The following is a 17,287-nucleotide window of genomic DNA, read 5'->3' on the forward strand; positions in this document are numbered from 1 at the left end:
TTTTTGTGTGTGACTTATTCAAACCAGTAAACTATTCTTCTGTATTCATGACAATTGACATTGTGAAACACGAAAATAAGTTTTAAAGCCCTAATTTATCTATGGCATGATAATTGATTTTTTTTAAATTGTAATAAAGTCACAAATAGATCCGGACATCTTTAAAGGTTATGAATATGGGCACTATAGCAATTGTAAGATAAACTATTCTTCTGTATTCATGACAATTGACATTATGAAACACGAAAATAAGTTTTAAAACCCTAATTTATCTATGGCATGATAATTGATTGTTTTGTTTTAAATTGTAATAAAGACAAACATAGATCCGGACATCTTTAAAGGTCATGAATATGGGCACTATAGCAATTGTAAGATAACCCCCCCCCACACACACACACCCACACACACACACACCCACACACACCCCACCCCGTTCAAGTTTCATACGTTTCATAAGTATTTTACTTATAGAGTGCTTGCACATAAGGTCATTAGTTCAAATCATCTCCTCTATAGGCACGCTCCAGAAGATATGCAAATGGATGGAGTACAAAAGAATTATTTGACCACTACCTAAATAAAAGATGAGTTGTTTTATTTTGTGCCCACATCATAGCCTATCTATTAATGAATAGTCATGGAAAATTTTTCACGCTTGGTACCTATGCATTGAACTATATCATGCTGATCACTCACATCTGTAAGATTAGTATGTTTGAAAAGAGCGCTATTGTATTCAATCTATGATTGTAGACATACACAGGTGATGGGTGCAAGCTGCTTGTAGTGCAGGGCGATATAGTCAAAATTGATACAATTAGTTGTTTTATTTTATACCCACATCATAGCTTATGCGCTAACTAATATTCATTGAAAATTTGGAGTGATTCTATCAAGTAGTTTTAAAGTTATAGCCAAAAGATTAAAATCAGATGTTAATTTTAGCGTTTGCCTCAGACAATCCCCGAAAAATGTCGTTGAAACGCTTTAGGCATCTTGAATGAAATCCAAAGTGTATATTTGATGTGGATAAAAATGTTCAATATTTGGAATTAGAAGAAAGCTGGGCCATCAATTAACACTTTTCCTTCCCCACCCCCATCATTCAATGTTGCGACACTTTGGAGACACGCTGAACACATTTGCACGTTTCAACATTGCACGGGGGAGTGGGGGGACTTATTTTCCCCTAAAGACGCTTTAATGTTTCAAGACATATTTGGGGATTGTATGAGGCAAACGCTAAAATTAACATCTGATTTTAATCTTTTGGCTATAACTTTAAAACTACTTGATAGAATCACTCCAAATTTTCAATGAATATTAGTTAGTGCATAAGCTATGATATGGGTATAAAATAAAACAACTAATTGTATCAATTTTGACTATATCGCCCTGCACTACAAGCAGGTTGCACCCCCACCTGTGTATGTCTACAATCATAGATTGAATACAATAACGCTCTTTTCAAACATACTAATCTTACAGATGTGAGTGATCAGCATGATATAGTTCAATGCATAGGTATCGCGTGAACGCTGCAGTGCAGGGCAATATAGTCAAAAACGACCTTTTTCACCTTTTTCAGACCAACGCCCCCCCCCGAGCAAAAAACAAAACAAAACGAACCAATAACAAAATCGCATTAGTACGCTTATGAAGTAGGCCTACTCATGCAGAGATATCTTTAAAATGGATATTTTATTTGCGTGAAATGGTAAAGTGCGATTGTAAATCGTCCCATTGAATCACATAGTGATTTGACGGTTTACCCTAGCCTAATACTGAATATTAATACAAGGAGTTTCTTTAATTTAGAAATGGTAAACCGTTGACAAAATTCATAATTTAGGCCGATTTGGTGTCAACTTTTATTTGTAAAGTGTTTTGTTTGAAAGCTTGTTAAAAACTACATCTAATTTTACTATTTTACGTTTTGTTAGCTCTAACATTATTTACATTTTACTGATTTTAGCAAATGTAAATCGTCTGTCGAGATTTACCATTTTCATAATCACGAGAATGCAATGCGCACCCATATATCACGGAATCCCGTAATTATTTCAACATGACAGCGTGGTGTAATGGACAGTACTTCAGACGGTGAAACGGAAGGCTAGTGGTTCGAGCCTCAACAGTTTCACCTTTTTTTTTTTTTTTTTTGTGTGTGACTTATTCAAACCAGTAAACTATTCTTCTGTATTCATGACAATTGACATTGTGAAACACGAAAATAAGTTTTAAAGCCCTAATTTATCTATGGCATGATAATTGATTTTTTTTAAATTGTAATAAAGTCACAAATAGATCCGGACATCTTTAAAGGTTATGAATATGGGCACTATAGCAATTGTAAGATAAACTATTCTTCTGTATTCATGACAATTGACATTATGAAACACGAAAATAAGTTTTAAAACCCTAATTTATCTATGGCATGATAATTGATTGTTTTTGTTTTAAATTGTAATAAAGACAAACATAGATCCGGACATCTTTAAAGGTCATGAATATGGGCACTATAGCAATTGTAAGATAACCCCCCCCCCCACACACACACACACATACACACACCCACACACACCCCCACCCCGTTCAAGTTTCATACGTTTCATAAGTATTTTACTTATAGAGTGCTTGCACATAAGGTCATTAGTTCAAATCATCTCCTCTATAGGCACGCTCCAGAAGATATGCAAATGGATGGAGTACAAAAGAATTATTTGACCACTACCTAAATAAAAGATGAGTTGTTTTATTTTGTGCCCACATCATAGCCTATCTATTAATGAATAGTCATGGAAAATTTTTCACGCTGGTACCTATGCATTGAACTATATCATGCTGATCACTCACATCTGTAAGATTAGTATGTTTGAAAAAAGCGCTAAAATTGTATTCAATTTAATGATTGTAACATAAACACTTGATGAGTGCAAGCTGCTTGTAGTGCAAGGCGATATAGTCAAAATTGATACAATTAGTTATTTTTATTTTATACCCACATATGGGTATAAAATAAACAACTAATATTCATTGAAAATTTGAGTGATTCTACAAGCAGGTTAAAGTTATACCTGTGTATGTTAAATCAGATTGAATACAATAACGCCTTTTCAAACATACTAATCTTACAGATGTGAGTGATCAGCATGATATAGTTCAATGCATAGGTAAGCGTGAACGCTGCAGTGCAGGGCAATATAGTCAAAAACGACCTTTTTCACCTTTTTTCAGACCAACGCCCCGAGCAAAAAACAAAACAAAACGAACCAATAACAAAATCGCATTAGTACGCTTATGAAGTAGGCCTACTCATGCAGAGATATCTTTAAAATGGATATTTTATTTTGCGTGAAATGGTAAAGTGCGATTGTAAATCGTCCCATTGAATCACATAGTGATTTGACGGTTTACCCTAGCCTAATACTGAATATTAATACAAGGAGTTTCTTTAATTTAGAAATGGTAAACCGTTGACAAAATTCATAATTTAGGCCGATTTGGTGTCAACTTTTATTTGTAAAGTGTTTTGTTTGAAAGCTTGTTAAAAACTACATCTAATTTTACTATTTTACGTTTTGTTAGCTCTAACATTATTTACATTTTACTGATTTTAGCAAATGTAAATCGTCTGTCGAGATTTACCATTTTCATAATCACGAGAATGCAATGCGCACCCATATATCACGGAATCCGTAATTATTTCAACATGACAGCGTGGTGTAATGGACAGTACTTCAGACGGTGAAACGGAAGGCTAGTGGTTCGAGCCTCAACAGTTTCACCTTTTTTTTTTTTTTTTTTGTGTGTGACTTATTCAAACCAGTAAACTATTCTTCTGTATTCATGACAATTGACATTGTGAAACACGAAAATAAGTTTTAAAGCCCTAATTTATCTATGGCATGATAATTGATTTTTTTTAAATTGTAATAAAGTCACAAATAGATCCGGACATCTTTAAAGGTTATGAATATGGGCACTATAGCAATTGTAAGATAAACTATTCTTCTGTATTCATGACAATTGACATTATGAAACACGAAAATAAGTTTTAAAACCCTAATTTATCTATGGCATGATAATTGATTGTTTTTGTTTTAAATTGTAATAAAGACAAACATAGATCCGGACATCTTTAAAGGTCATGAATATGGGCACTATAGCAATTGTAAGATAACCCCCCCCCACACACACACACACCCACACACATACACACACCCACACACTCCCCCTCCCCGTTCAAGTTTCATACGTTTCATAAGTATTTTACTTATAGAGTGCTTGCACATAAGGTCATTAGTTCAAATCATCTCCTCTATAGGCACGCTCCAGAAGATATGCAAATGGATGGAGTACAAAAGAATTATTTGACCACTACCTAAATAAAAGATGAGTTGTTTTATTTTGTGCCCACATCATAGCCTATCTATTAATGAATAGTCATGGAAAATTTTTCACGCTGGTACCTATGCATTGAACTATATCATGCTGATCACTCACATCTGTAAGATTAGTATGTTTGAAAAGAGCGCTATTGTATTCAATCTATGATTGTAGACATACACAGGTGATGGGTGCAAGCTGCTTGTAGTGCAGGGCGATATAGTCAAAATTGATACAATTAGTTGTTTTATTTTATACCCACATCATAGCTTATGCGCTAACTAATATTCATTGAAAATTTGGAGTGATTCTATCAAGTAGTTTTAAAGTTATAGCCAAAAGATTAAAATCAGATGTTAATTTTAGCGTTTGCCTCAGACAATCCCCGAAAAATGTCGTTGAAACGCTTTAGGCATCTTGAATGAAATCCAAAGTGTATATTTGATGTGGATAAAATGTTCAATATTTGGAATTAGAAGAAAGCTGGGCCATCAATTAACATTTTTTCCTTCCCCACCCCCATCATTCAATGTTGCGACACTTTGGAGACACGCTGAACACATTTGCACGCGTTTCAACATTGCACGGGGAGTGGGGGACTAATTTTCCCTAAAGACGCTTTAATGTTTCAAGAAATATTTCGGGGATTGTATGAGGCAAACGCTAAAATTAACATCTGATTTTAATCTTTTGGCTATAACTTTAAAACTACTTGATAGAATCACTCCAAATTTTCAATGAATATTAGTTAGTGCATAAGCTATGATATGGGTATAAAATAAAACAACTAATTGTATCAATTTTGACTATATCGCCCTGCACTACAAGCAGGTTGCACCCCCACCTGTGTATGTCTACAATCATAGATTGAATACAATAACGCTCTTTTCAAACATACTAATCTTACAGATGTGAGTGATCAGCATGATATAGTTCAATGCATAGGTATCGCGTGAACGCTGCAGTGCAGGGCAATATAGTCAAAAACGACCTTTTTCACCTTTTTCAGACCAACGCCCCCGAGCAAAAAAAACAAAACAAAACGAACCAAAAACAAAATCGCAGTAGTACGCTTAAGAAGTAGGCCTACCCATGAAGAGATATCTTTAAAATGGATATTTTATTTGCGTGAAATGGTAAAGTGCGATTGTAAATCGTCCCATTGAATCACATAGTGATTTGACGGTTTACCCTAGCCTAATACTGAATATTAATACAAGGAGTTTCTTTAATTTAGAAATGGTAAACCGTTGACAAAATTCATAATTTAGGCCGATTTGGTGTCAACTTTTATTTGTAAAGTGTTTTGTTTGAAAGCTTGTTAAAAACTACATCTAATTTTACTATTTTACGTTTTGTGAGCTCTAACATTATTTACATTTTACTGATTTTAGCAAATGTAAATCGTCTGTCGAGATTTACCATTTTCATAATCACGAGAATGCAATGCGCACCCATATATCACGGAATCCCGTAATTATTTCAACATGACAGCGGGGTGTAATGGACAGTACTTCAGACGGTGAAACGGAAGGCTAGTGGTTCGAGCCTCAACAGTTTCACCTTTTTTTTTTTTTTTTTGTGTGTGACTTATTCAAACCAGTAAACTATTCTTCTGTATTCATGACAATTGACATTGTGAAACACGAAAATAAGTTTTAAAGCCCTAATTTATCTATGGCATGATAATTGATTTTTTTTAAATTGTAATAAAGTCACAAATAGATCCGGACATCTTTAAAGGTTATGAATATGGGCACTATAGCAATTGTAAGATAAACTATTCTTCTGTATTCATGACAATTGACATTATGAAACACGAAAATAAGTTTTAAAACCCTAATTTATCTATGGCATGATAATTGATTGTTTTTGTTTTAAATTGTAATAAAGACAAACATAGATCCGGACATCTTTAAAGGTCATGAATATGGGCACTATAGCAATTGTAAGATACCCCCCCCCCCCACACACACACACACACATACACACACCCACACACACCCCCACCCCGTTCAAGTTTCATACGTTTCATAAGTATTTTACTTATAGAGTGCTTGCACATAAGGTCATTAGTTCAAATCATCTCCTCTATAGGCACGCTCCAGAAGATATGCAAATGGATGGAGTACAAAAGAATTATTTGACCACTACCTAAATAAAAGATGAGTTGTTTTATTTTGTGCCCACATCATAGCCTATCTATTAATGAATAGTCATGGAAAATTTTTCACGCTGGTACCTATGCATTGAACTATATCATGCTGATCACTCACATCTGTAAGATTAGTATGTTTGAAAAGAGCGCTATTGTATTCAATCTATGATTGTAGACATACACAGGTGATGGGTGCAAGCTGCTTGTAGTGCAGGGCGATATAGTCAAAATTGATACAATTAGTTGTTTTATTTTATACCCACATCATAGCTTATGCGCTAACTAATATTCATTGAAAATTTGGAGTGATTCTATCAAGTAGTTTTAAAGTTATAGCCAAAAGATTAAAATCAGATGTTAATTTTAGCGTTTGCCTCAGACAATCCCCGAAAAATGTCGTTGAAACGCTTTAGGCATCTTGAATGAAATCCAAAGTGTATATTTGATGTGGATAAAAATGTTCAATATTTGGAATTAGAAGAAAGCTGGGCCATCAATTAACACTTTTCCTTCCCCACCCCCATCATTCAATGTTGCGACACTTTGGAGACACGCTGAACACATTTGCACGTTTCAACATTGCACGGGGAGTGGGGGACTAATTTTCCCTAAAGACGCTTTTAATGTTTCAAGACATATTTCGGGGATTGTAGGAATGATCTAACATTCTTTTCATGTATATTTCACTTAATAATGGTAAATTTTATTGCTTTTTCAACTTTCACTTTGGAAAATTTTGGGGGTGGGCATTTAATCAAGACTGGGCACTTATTAGGAACAATATGGTATATGCCAAATATGATGATTACAACCCGCCACATATTTATCCACTGAATGCCTAATATACAACAGGTATTGGTTCCATGATTTCATTTCAGTATACATTTAGATACTTTTTTTGCATTCAACATTATTTTAAAACATTGGCTTCTATTTACCCCTGGTACAGTCCCGCTATATTGGGGCAGAGAAGATTTCTTAACTTTGCCAGAATCCTGTGCAACATGATATATCACCTCATTTGATCGAATGACATTCCAATTATTTTATGCAGGTTCCTTTTTTTTCATTTTGAGACTAGACTGGTTAAACATGGATCAATAAAGAAATAAGTCAAGAAATAAACATATTTTGCTAGATCTGGATGTGTTCTGTTCATTAAGGTACATTAATTTTACTATCGATCCATGTTGCACTAGATAGCAAATCAGTATTCGCTGTCGTAGTGCACGTTAGAATATGACCGTTGCTAGGTCAACTGGATCACTCTTTCTTTGTTACGAACCACTGATCGAAATAATCACAACACAAAGCCTATGGCATATCAAAATTTGGAACATGTGTTTGAGCCCAGGCTTGGAGCAGTAACCAATGGTTACTAACGTGCACTACAACAGCGAATAGGAGATTTAAATAAGAGAAATGCATTATGGGAAGCGTGACATATCTTCTCTGTGTTTAAGGATCTACCATCAACATGATGACCATGCAAGGAGTGAATTCTACTTTAGTTGACAGTTACGCAGCCCAATCTTGCCTATCTAAACATGTATCTAAATAAATATATAGTTGTACACTCCCACTTTTACTCTAAAGTTGCATTCTTTTACTTAATTTGATCTTTTTAGTGAATATATAGGTCATGATCACTGGAAGTAAAATAGTATTGCTCTACAGCAAGAGGACAAAAGATTATATAATATGGTTGAACTTTGTTCCACAAATGGCATAGACTATAAATTATCATGGCAAGCTCTCTTTGCAATAGATACAGCATATAAATATAATAAGGCTAATAAAATGCCATCAATTTGTTTCCTGTTGCACATATTTAGGCTGACATGAGGTGTCTCTTCATTTTTTACATTTATGCAAAACAGACATTACTTGAATATTTGTGCAATATTCAGAGCTACATAAGGTCCGAGGATTGGAATTTATATGAAATAAGTATAAATCATGCAGGTAGAATATTAGAGAATTGAGCCGAGTACTGTAAAAGTTGAAATTTTTTGTGCGATTATTTTTTGTGCTTTGCTTATTTCGAACGGTTTCCCTTGTTATTAAATTTGCGATTCTAAGTTTCCTTACACTGACCTATGCACAAAAGGAATATATTCGCCCTATGTTATTTTCGCTGTAACAGCTTGGATCCTGAATAGTGCAAAAATAAATGCAGCGCAAAATATTCCACTTTTAAATTATTTGTGAAAGATTAGTAGTATTTTGGCCTATACAAACACTATGTAATGGCATCATAGCTATATATACCCCTTATACAAAAAAATGCATTTAATTATGGAAGAAATCCTGTGAAAGGCATATTCAAATTGGAAAATTTAAGAATATTAAAAAAAAGTAATAAAATAATGACTTTTTTCTGTAAATAATGAATTTTGACACAGCTACCAATGTCTGCCATATGTATACAACAGGAAACAAGATGTGGACTTTCACTGGCCTAATCTATCACTACATTAATATCATAAGGCCATTTTATGTTCCTGGGTGTGTGTTTTGTTCTAGCATCACTGTACTTGCCAATTCAAGATCCCAGTTCATTGTCTTGAGTAGATCTTCACACTGTTCACGTGACACACCACCAAGTTGAAACAATGCTTCAGTTTTTAGTTCATGTACTGCTCTGTCAACGTCCCATGCATTGCCTATAAGAGCACCACGACTTTCATCTTTGGTGACCCCGTGAACTTGAGACATGACTCGACGCACCTTTTCTGTTGCCGTTGCTACTGTTTCTGACTGAAGCAGATCGTTGTCATCATCTGCGCTTGAAGTATGAGAACTCTCATGACGTGGACTACTATGTTGAGAACTACTACGATGACTATGTGAAGGTTTATGAAAGTGCGCCGTATGGGAGAATTTGGAAGAACTGCTACTTAAATTATCCTCCGGTAAAATAGGTTTCCATGACGACAAGTCAAAGGTATGGTTTGACTTCTTGTCTTTCACTGGTGACCCATGTAAGTGATTTACATGACTTTTATGTCCGCCAATAGTGTGATGATTTGTGCCATAACCTGGTAAGTTATTGGTTTTAACAGATTCAGCAAAGAAGTCCTTGCTTCCGGCTGTAAGTGGAGGCGGGGTTACTAAGTAGTGTGTATCATTACCGTCTCTCATTATGGGTTTTATATGAGCCGTGGCTGGCGTACTCACGTGGATTCTTTCCCTGAAGGGGACATTGACAAAGGTTTCATTTTCATCAGACATATGAGCTGGTTTTGGAGGAAGTAAGAAATAGTGTGTGTTACTGATCTGCTGCCCGTCCCTCATAATGGGCAATATGTATGGTTTGTTCGAGTTATATTCTTCTTTGGTTCATGGATGCGCACATTTGTCGATGGTGCGAAGGTCGGGTATCCGTGATTGGATCCCGTGGTGGGATTGGGGGTGCTGTGGTATCTTCCCGTCCAAAATCGATTGGGCAACTTTGACTGTTCTCCTTTTTGTTCTCTGATTTATGGAATACATGAGCTCCTGTGCGTGATGCTAGCGGATCTGATCGTCTCTCCTCTCGCGGAATAGTGCGTCTTCCACTTCGCACACTCGGTGGCTGTTGTAACAATGGTATTCTTGGTGGGAGATCGGGTGTTGTAGGGTCTAACACATACGTATTCCCAGGAGTACCATCTGCGATTGGGGATAAGTCTATCAAATTACCAGCTTTTTTGTCTTTCTTTGGATAAGACATCAAAAGCAAGTGCTCGTCATCTTTGTATTTTTTGGATCCAATAAATGTCGCTTGGACATCTTTAGGCTTCTCAAAGTCAATATCTTTGCTCGGAATCTTGATGTCATTTGCTGAGTTTCTTCTCAGCGATATTAAAGGGGCCTTATCATTGCTTGTAAAGTCATCATGATTTGTGGAGGCAAACCTTTGTGCATCCGTGTACATAGCTGGCGTGACATGATATGTCATTGGGTTAAAGTTCAGTTTTGAGTTCAGCATTTTAGCTCTGTCTGCCACCGACACTGTTGTCCCTGTACTCGTTGCAGCACCACTTGATTGCGCAACACCACTTGATTGCGCAACACCCGTCTGTCTCCCCGATGACATACTGTTATTCTGTGATTTCTGTGTTTTACTTGCACTTGCTGAGCTCGTAAATTTTTTCACTTGCCCATACACTGGTTCATTATTAGGCAACGTTTTTAACGGATCAAAACTATCTGCCACCTTTTGGTGCTGATCATTTGGAACAGGGGAATACATGTGTTGTGGCTGAATTGGAGTCACTTTACTCACACTTAGTGGTGCGCAAGCTGCAGCTGGTTTACCTGCTTGTAAAGCTGCTTGGATAGGGTTCAATTGGCTGCTATTTGTTGAAGTGTTTTCTTTGGGAACATCATCATAACGTGGTGCTGTATTCGAGTTGGTTTGGTTGATGCTATCATTCTCCTTAGGTACCTCGTCGTAAAATCTTACCCACTGATTCGGTTGAGAAGTCGGTGCATTCCAGTCGGGACCGGATTCAACCGGTACATCATCATATCTTGGGAGCTGTGTTTCCCTTATATTGTTTGCAGTCGTGCCCATATCTGCTGCCACAGGATCGTATCTTGGTGCAGGTACTGTGTTAGAACGTTCAAATGGATTAGTTCTGACGTTTTGTACTTTTTTGGCTTCTTGACTTTGGCTGACATTTGACTTCTGACCCGGCATCCAAGATGACTGTTGCAGTGCAATGCTTGTGAATGGGTTACCAGTGGTGGAAGTTGTTGAGCTTGCATTCACATTGCTGGTACTTGTAAGTACATTACTGGTTTGTACAAAGAAGTCTTCATCAGGAACCAGATCATATTTAGCCCCAACCGGTGGAACTAAAGGATTTGAAAGAGACGCCTGCGGAGCACCCATAGCGGCAGGAATTGATGGTAGACTTGTATCTAGTAATGACACCAAATTGTCCACAGTGGCACTGTCAGATTCTGCTGCTGTTGTCTCACTCTCTGAGAAATCAATCAATAGTCCTGTTTGTGCTTCTTGTCCTCCTTGGGGATTGTTCTCATCTTTGACATAGAACACAGATGCACCTGCTCGAACCTGTGCACCTGTGTCAAGTGCATTTGTTTTACTTTTGCTTTTTGGTCTGGATAGTGAGGCAACAATTCCACTCTTTGGCCGTTCACCGCTTTTGTTGGATTGATCTTTGGATGAACCTGCAATAAAAAGAACAAGAATGGGCAAGATGAGTGAAAATCAAGACAATGCAAGAAAAAAAATCATTTCAGTTCACATAATTTCCTTCTTGTTTATTCAATTTGATGATTCCAAAATGGGCTTACAATTTTGTCTTCATAATTAAGATAAATATAACTAATTACATCACAATAATCCAGAGACAATAGATTGTGGAAAACAATCTCAAAGGCTATAGAAGAGTTACAATCAGTTTGGTACTTCAGATGGATTTAAGGTTACACAAAGAGACGTATAAAAAACGTATAAAAGACGTATAAAGTTGTTCTCTAAAACAGAGTTTTCTCAGTAATCAAATATCGCAGCGAGTGAAATGTTGGTGCATTGGATGTAGCTTAACATTTTGTGTGTGTTATATACAAATTATTAGAATAAATTTGAAAATCCTTCGTTTAAAGCATTTTTACCCACCATGTACACAAGATCAAAACACGTTCCATGAGGTTTTTTTCAAATGTGCGCTCCGTATAAATCCACACCGGCGATTGTTTTTCTTTTTTCAGATTGTATTACAAATCGATCAAAGAAATAATGTTGCCATGGGGAAGAACCAAATACAGTACCGATTAAATTTTAAAAGCCCGTTTTGGGGGAAAATTTTGGAGAATTTGCTTGAGAAAAAGCTGGTTTGTGAAATTATCGATATCTTGATTACGAGACGTTAATTTAGACATCTGAATACCTACATTATTTCTCAACATTCTGCCAATTGCTATTCCATTTGATTTTCACTCCAAATTGAAGCTAGTTTTGCAAAAAACGAGGTTTTCCTCCATCAGTTCGTTCAAAATTTCAGCGCCGACATGCATGTTTATTCTAAGAGCCATAATGCGGACGTGATTGTAATCATATGTAATTGCATCCAATTACAGTAATATCATCCGCTTTGAGAACAGTCAATTGCGTAAGCTGAGCTATGGCCCAGTGGATAGAGCGTTGGACTGGGAATCTAATATGAACTATTTTTGTGGGTTCGAGTCTCCGTGTGGCTGAATTTTCTTTTTTTCTCTTTTCTCATTTTTACTTCCTTTCTTTCCTCTTTTCTTTCTCCTTTCTTTTTTCATTTCTTTTTTTTTCATTTCTTTCTTTCTTTCTTTTCGTTCATTTTTTCTCTCTCTTTCTTTCTCTTTTTCACTATTTCTTTATTCTTTCTTGCTCCTTTCTTTTTAGTTTTATTTGATTGACTCACTGAGTGCAGTGAATCGTGATTGATTGTTTTTCACTTTATATAATTCAGAAATTTGTAGGCCTGCTAAGTCTGTCTTGTTGATTTTCATCCCAAATTCGATTTACAAATAATTGCTTTTTGATATTGTTGTTGTTGCCTACCCTTACATTGTAATCAGGGGAATAGCAGCATTGATTTCATCAAAAATATCAAGGCTATAAATTCAAAATGCCCCCAATCAATTTTAAAATTTATAAAATCCTTGTGAAAATTGCCGAAAACGGCTTGTGCCACCGACCCCCGGCATCCAAGCTCCGGGCACGAGCTAAGCCAAGTTTCATAGCGTTTTCATGTCTTGACCGTGGATCGATATTCTATTGTAAGTAGGCCTACGTCCCGGTACGCTTGTTCATTTTCTGCATGCCTGTTTCTGTTATGAACTTACGCCCCTCTGAAATCAAGCGCATGAAAAACTCTCGGCTAACCTTAAGACTTACAATTTGTCATAAATGTTAATTAAATGCACCCCTGATAAGACAATTCCTGTTAACTTTAATCAACTTTAATGAAAGGTCTTCACAACGTAGTGTCAATCCATTTTATACTGCAGGGATGTAAATGGGCAACATATCCATTTCCTGAAATAGAGGTGGCCGAGGGCTTGCGTGCAGTATTGAACATTTATAGGGTTTTTCCGGGGAATACGCTGCCCACAAAGTTTTTTGGCTCTTTTTATGATGAATTATCATCATCCTATCTTCTGGAAATTATCGGAATTCGGACACACACAAAAATCGGAAATGCAAATTACATTTCCAGATTTTATTTTTTTGGGGGCCAAATTTCCTGAATTCCGGTAATTTCCAAAAGGTTTCCATCCCTGATACTGTGCAGCAGAGCTTACATGTTCAACTTACGTTTTCTGTGAGTTAGAAGAAGTGATGGTTTAGATTCAGGATCTTTTTCATCATGATGGATAGCATATCCATCTGGTGGTTGCATTGGCATACAATAAACCCTGTAATACAAACATAACACACACATTTACTTCATTACCATGATACAGTAGAACAAATAATTTTTAAAAGTCATTTCAACACATTTGAAGCCTACTAAGTGCAGCTTTTCAAAACCAATTTAGACAAGTGACAATCTCAGACCTGCCAACCTACCAAAGTCAGAAAGAGGGACATTGAGGCCAAATCTTGTACATGTACACAAACCAGGTACTGACAAATTCAAAGACTTGAGGTGTGCAATACTTTCAGAATTAATGGAAGGTTTTGCAGGTTTAAAATTTATCACAATAGACTAAGAAATGCTATAGCAAAATTTTAAAGTGAAAATTGCATCATTTTCTGCTGTTCTTCTTACATTTAAATTTGCCAACACTGAAATTTTCAGAAAGCATGACTGTCCCTCTTTTTCACTTTGGAAAACTCCAATGAGGCACAGTCCCTCAAAATGAGGGACAGTTGGCAGGTCTGCAAGCTACATGATGCAGGCACATAACAAGTGGGTGTATACCTAAGAGGGGCAATGCAAGTTGAGGTAAGCACATTTTTAACCTTGATATTTTTTGCTTTGCATTTAGCCACGTGACACCCAAGTTATGTGCCCCCTTTAAACTAGCTTATTATTCTTAAAGGGGTTTTGAAATATTTTAAGTTTTGGAATCCTGAACATGTGCAGATTATATTTATAAAAACATTTGTCACAAGAATAAAGCCCAGTCCACTGTATAGTTTGCCATTTTGTGTGTGCTAACTGCTTTACAATTTGTGTCAAACACACCGTAAGTTTTGCCCAAGTGACAAAACATCTGGGAGAAGAATAAAGCCCTAAAGAAAGCTAGGGGTAAAATTACAGCTGAGAATCACAGGTAAGAGACTTGCACATGGTAGACTGAAACATTGAGACATTACACAATAGTTCACAAGTTAATAATGCTTACCCACAATTCTTAACATATTTACAAACATCTCCAAGTGGAAGAAATAACATGTATCACATACTAGAGGTTTTTTAAGTAATTCGCAGCCAAGCTGGAACATACCTGTTGCATCTATGTTGGGTACCATGTGTGTACGTAGTGCAAGGCATGGGCATGCAATCTATCTACTGGATCGTGTTATACATATGTGTGTTATCACTGAGCTACAAGTGTGTTGTGTATTCCATCTTGGCCAAGAATTATTCAAAATACCTATTATTCATGTACATTATATTACATACACAGGCAGATAAGCCCAGAGAAAAAACTGTGGATACACCTGCCTGTGTGGGGACTTGAACCCCAGTCCTTGTACTTACTCATCTATTGTATCTGGTTGACCCCATGAGTTCCCATCAATAGCTCCATGACCTGTATGTATACAGCTATCTTCTAATGGCATACTGATATCATCATGTTTTAGATTCCCTGTCAACGACATCACCATCTTACGTGGGAACATACCAATCTTTCTTGTCCGTCTGTTCTGACCTCGCCACCATGTTAACTCAGCGCTGTGTGTAGATAAGATGAGACAAAGGTTTGTTAGGTGAAAAATGGAGAAAAACTTGCAGGTGGAATTTAATGATAAACATCAAATGAGATGGAAGTCCATTATGGTGGTAACATGTATATACAAACAGATTGCTAGTGGCTCAGCTTTTCCTGACAAAATTTGACCAGCATATATAGTGCATTACCAAAATTCACTGAGTACATCACCATTATGATTTTACTTTGTAGGATTGTCAGGTAACGAACCAATATTTCACAACAAAAAAAAAGATTTTTTTTTTTCATTTAGAACTTGTGGAATATAGTCACAAAATATAGTATTTTATAGTATACCATTTCCAGAACCAATCAACTGCATGTTCGTGTCACAATGAAAATAATGGCTGTTTCATTGTGATCAAACATGAAGTTAAAATGAAGAGCACAGTGTGGCCGAGTGGATAAGACGCCCGACTCATAATCCATAGGTTGTGAGTTCGAGCCCAGCTCGTGCCAACGTGTTGTGTCCTTGTCCAGTGGTGGTGGTGTGCTAAACAAATTTGGGAAAAGTGGTCTTCATGCAAGCATCACCAAATTTAATTAACTATCATTGATGTACCAGCAATTAACCTGTATGACAAGCAGTTATAAGCTATAATAGCATAGCAGTGGCTGCAGTGCTAACAGCTAAACTTATTCAGTCGATTGAAGTTGCAAGTGACTTCGGTCACAACTGATCCGAGAGACAACCACTGGATAACATTCACATAATCCTACCAGCAATTAAGCACCTCATGATTGCATCCACATGTAAACCTCTGTGACTGCTAATATGGTACCACCTTTATGGAGCAAAGTTCAGTATTGGCAAGGTGCCATACGAGTCAAACACTAAAAAGTCCCTGAGTGCACCTGACCACCCACTATACTTGTAGTAGAGGATTTCCCTTTCTCGTTACATTACTAGCTGGAAGGATACTTTCAATATATGTTGTCATTCTATTTCTACATTACAATGCCATTTTCACATCAATTTATTTTCATTACTTCCCACACAAAAACCCGCAAGATGAGGATTATATAAATGCACCAGTGGAAGTTACATGCAGTGTACACATTTCACAACAAAGTTTAATGCTCTGCGTGCTAGCCATAAGCTTCTACATAAAATGTCCAAGTTTTGAGATATTTTCTCAAAATATCAAGAGCTATCTTAAGATCCACTGAACCAATACTAACCTTGTTTGTACTCATTTTAATGCATTTTTCATGTTGATTCCAAATATGGTCATGTAAATTTACTTTTTTGAAATATTTGAATTTTGTAAGCAAAATTTGAAACTTGTCGTCTGCAGTCGACACCCGCTTGGAGAGAGTTAAGGAACAGATCAAACTGAAACCGGTACTTTTGTAATTTGGAATTGGGCTAATTTTATACACATTAACATAACTGTGTACATTAGTTGGATCATTAAAAGGTCATAAACGGATATTTCTTTTCCTCTACCACCTGGTGGTATGCTTGTTAACACAAGGCCACAGCTAACCTGGGATATAATGAGGAAAACTAACACTTCCAGTGCTTGTCTGCGGAAAGCACCTTCAGTATATTTACTTGTAACAAGTTCTGACAAGTTGGTGAGGCTATTAGTTACCTTACTGCGAACATACTATTACAAAAAATCTGAAGAATGCTTTTTGTAAAACATTCAAAACAATGCAATATCATTATTATTTTGAGGGCTCCGAAACACAATGCCTCATGTCCAATTAAAAAAAAAGAAGATTTTGGTATTAACATCTTCAAAAAGATATTTTCTTTCCAGTAACCTCCATATCCTCACCTCCATAACTCAC

The 17,287-nt window shown here is 36.4% G+C and overlaps 1 protein-coding gene across 1 annotated transcript in view; it reads right to left on the bottom strand.

Annotated features, from left to right (window-relative positions):
* Window positions 1-7,326: 7,326 nt before the first annotated feature.
* LOC140156467 (uncharacterized) overlaps window positions 7,327-17,287 on the bottom strand; it is a 57,259-nt gene continuing 47,298 nt past the window's right edge. The window contains exons 10-13 of the mRNA XM_072179410.1: window positions 15,256-15,450; window positions 13,860-13,960; window positions 9,907-11,734; window positions 7,327-9,875 (exon numbers count right to left, since the gene is read on the bottom strand). Of these exons, the coding sequence (XP_072035511.1) occupies window positions 9,047-9,875; window positions 9,907-11,734; window positions 13,860-13,960; window positions 15,256-15,450 (2,953 nt within the window). The 3' untranslated portion in view covers window positions 7,327-9,046. The remainder of the gene's footprint in view (window positions 9,876-9,906; window positions 11,735-13,859; window positions 13,961-15,255; window positions 15,451-17,287) is intronic.

This window comes from Amphiura filiformis, chromosome 7 (assembly GCF_039555335.1).
Source record: "Amphiura filiformis chromosome 7, Afil_fr2py, whole genome shotgun sequence".
In the NCBI taxonomy this organism is placed as follows: domain Eukaryota; kingdom Metazoa; phylum Echinodermata; class Ophiuroidea; order Amphilepidida; family Amphiuridae; genus Amphiura; species Amphiura filiformis.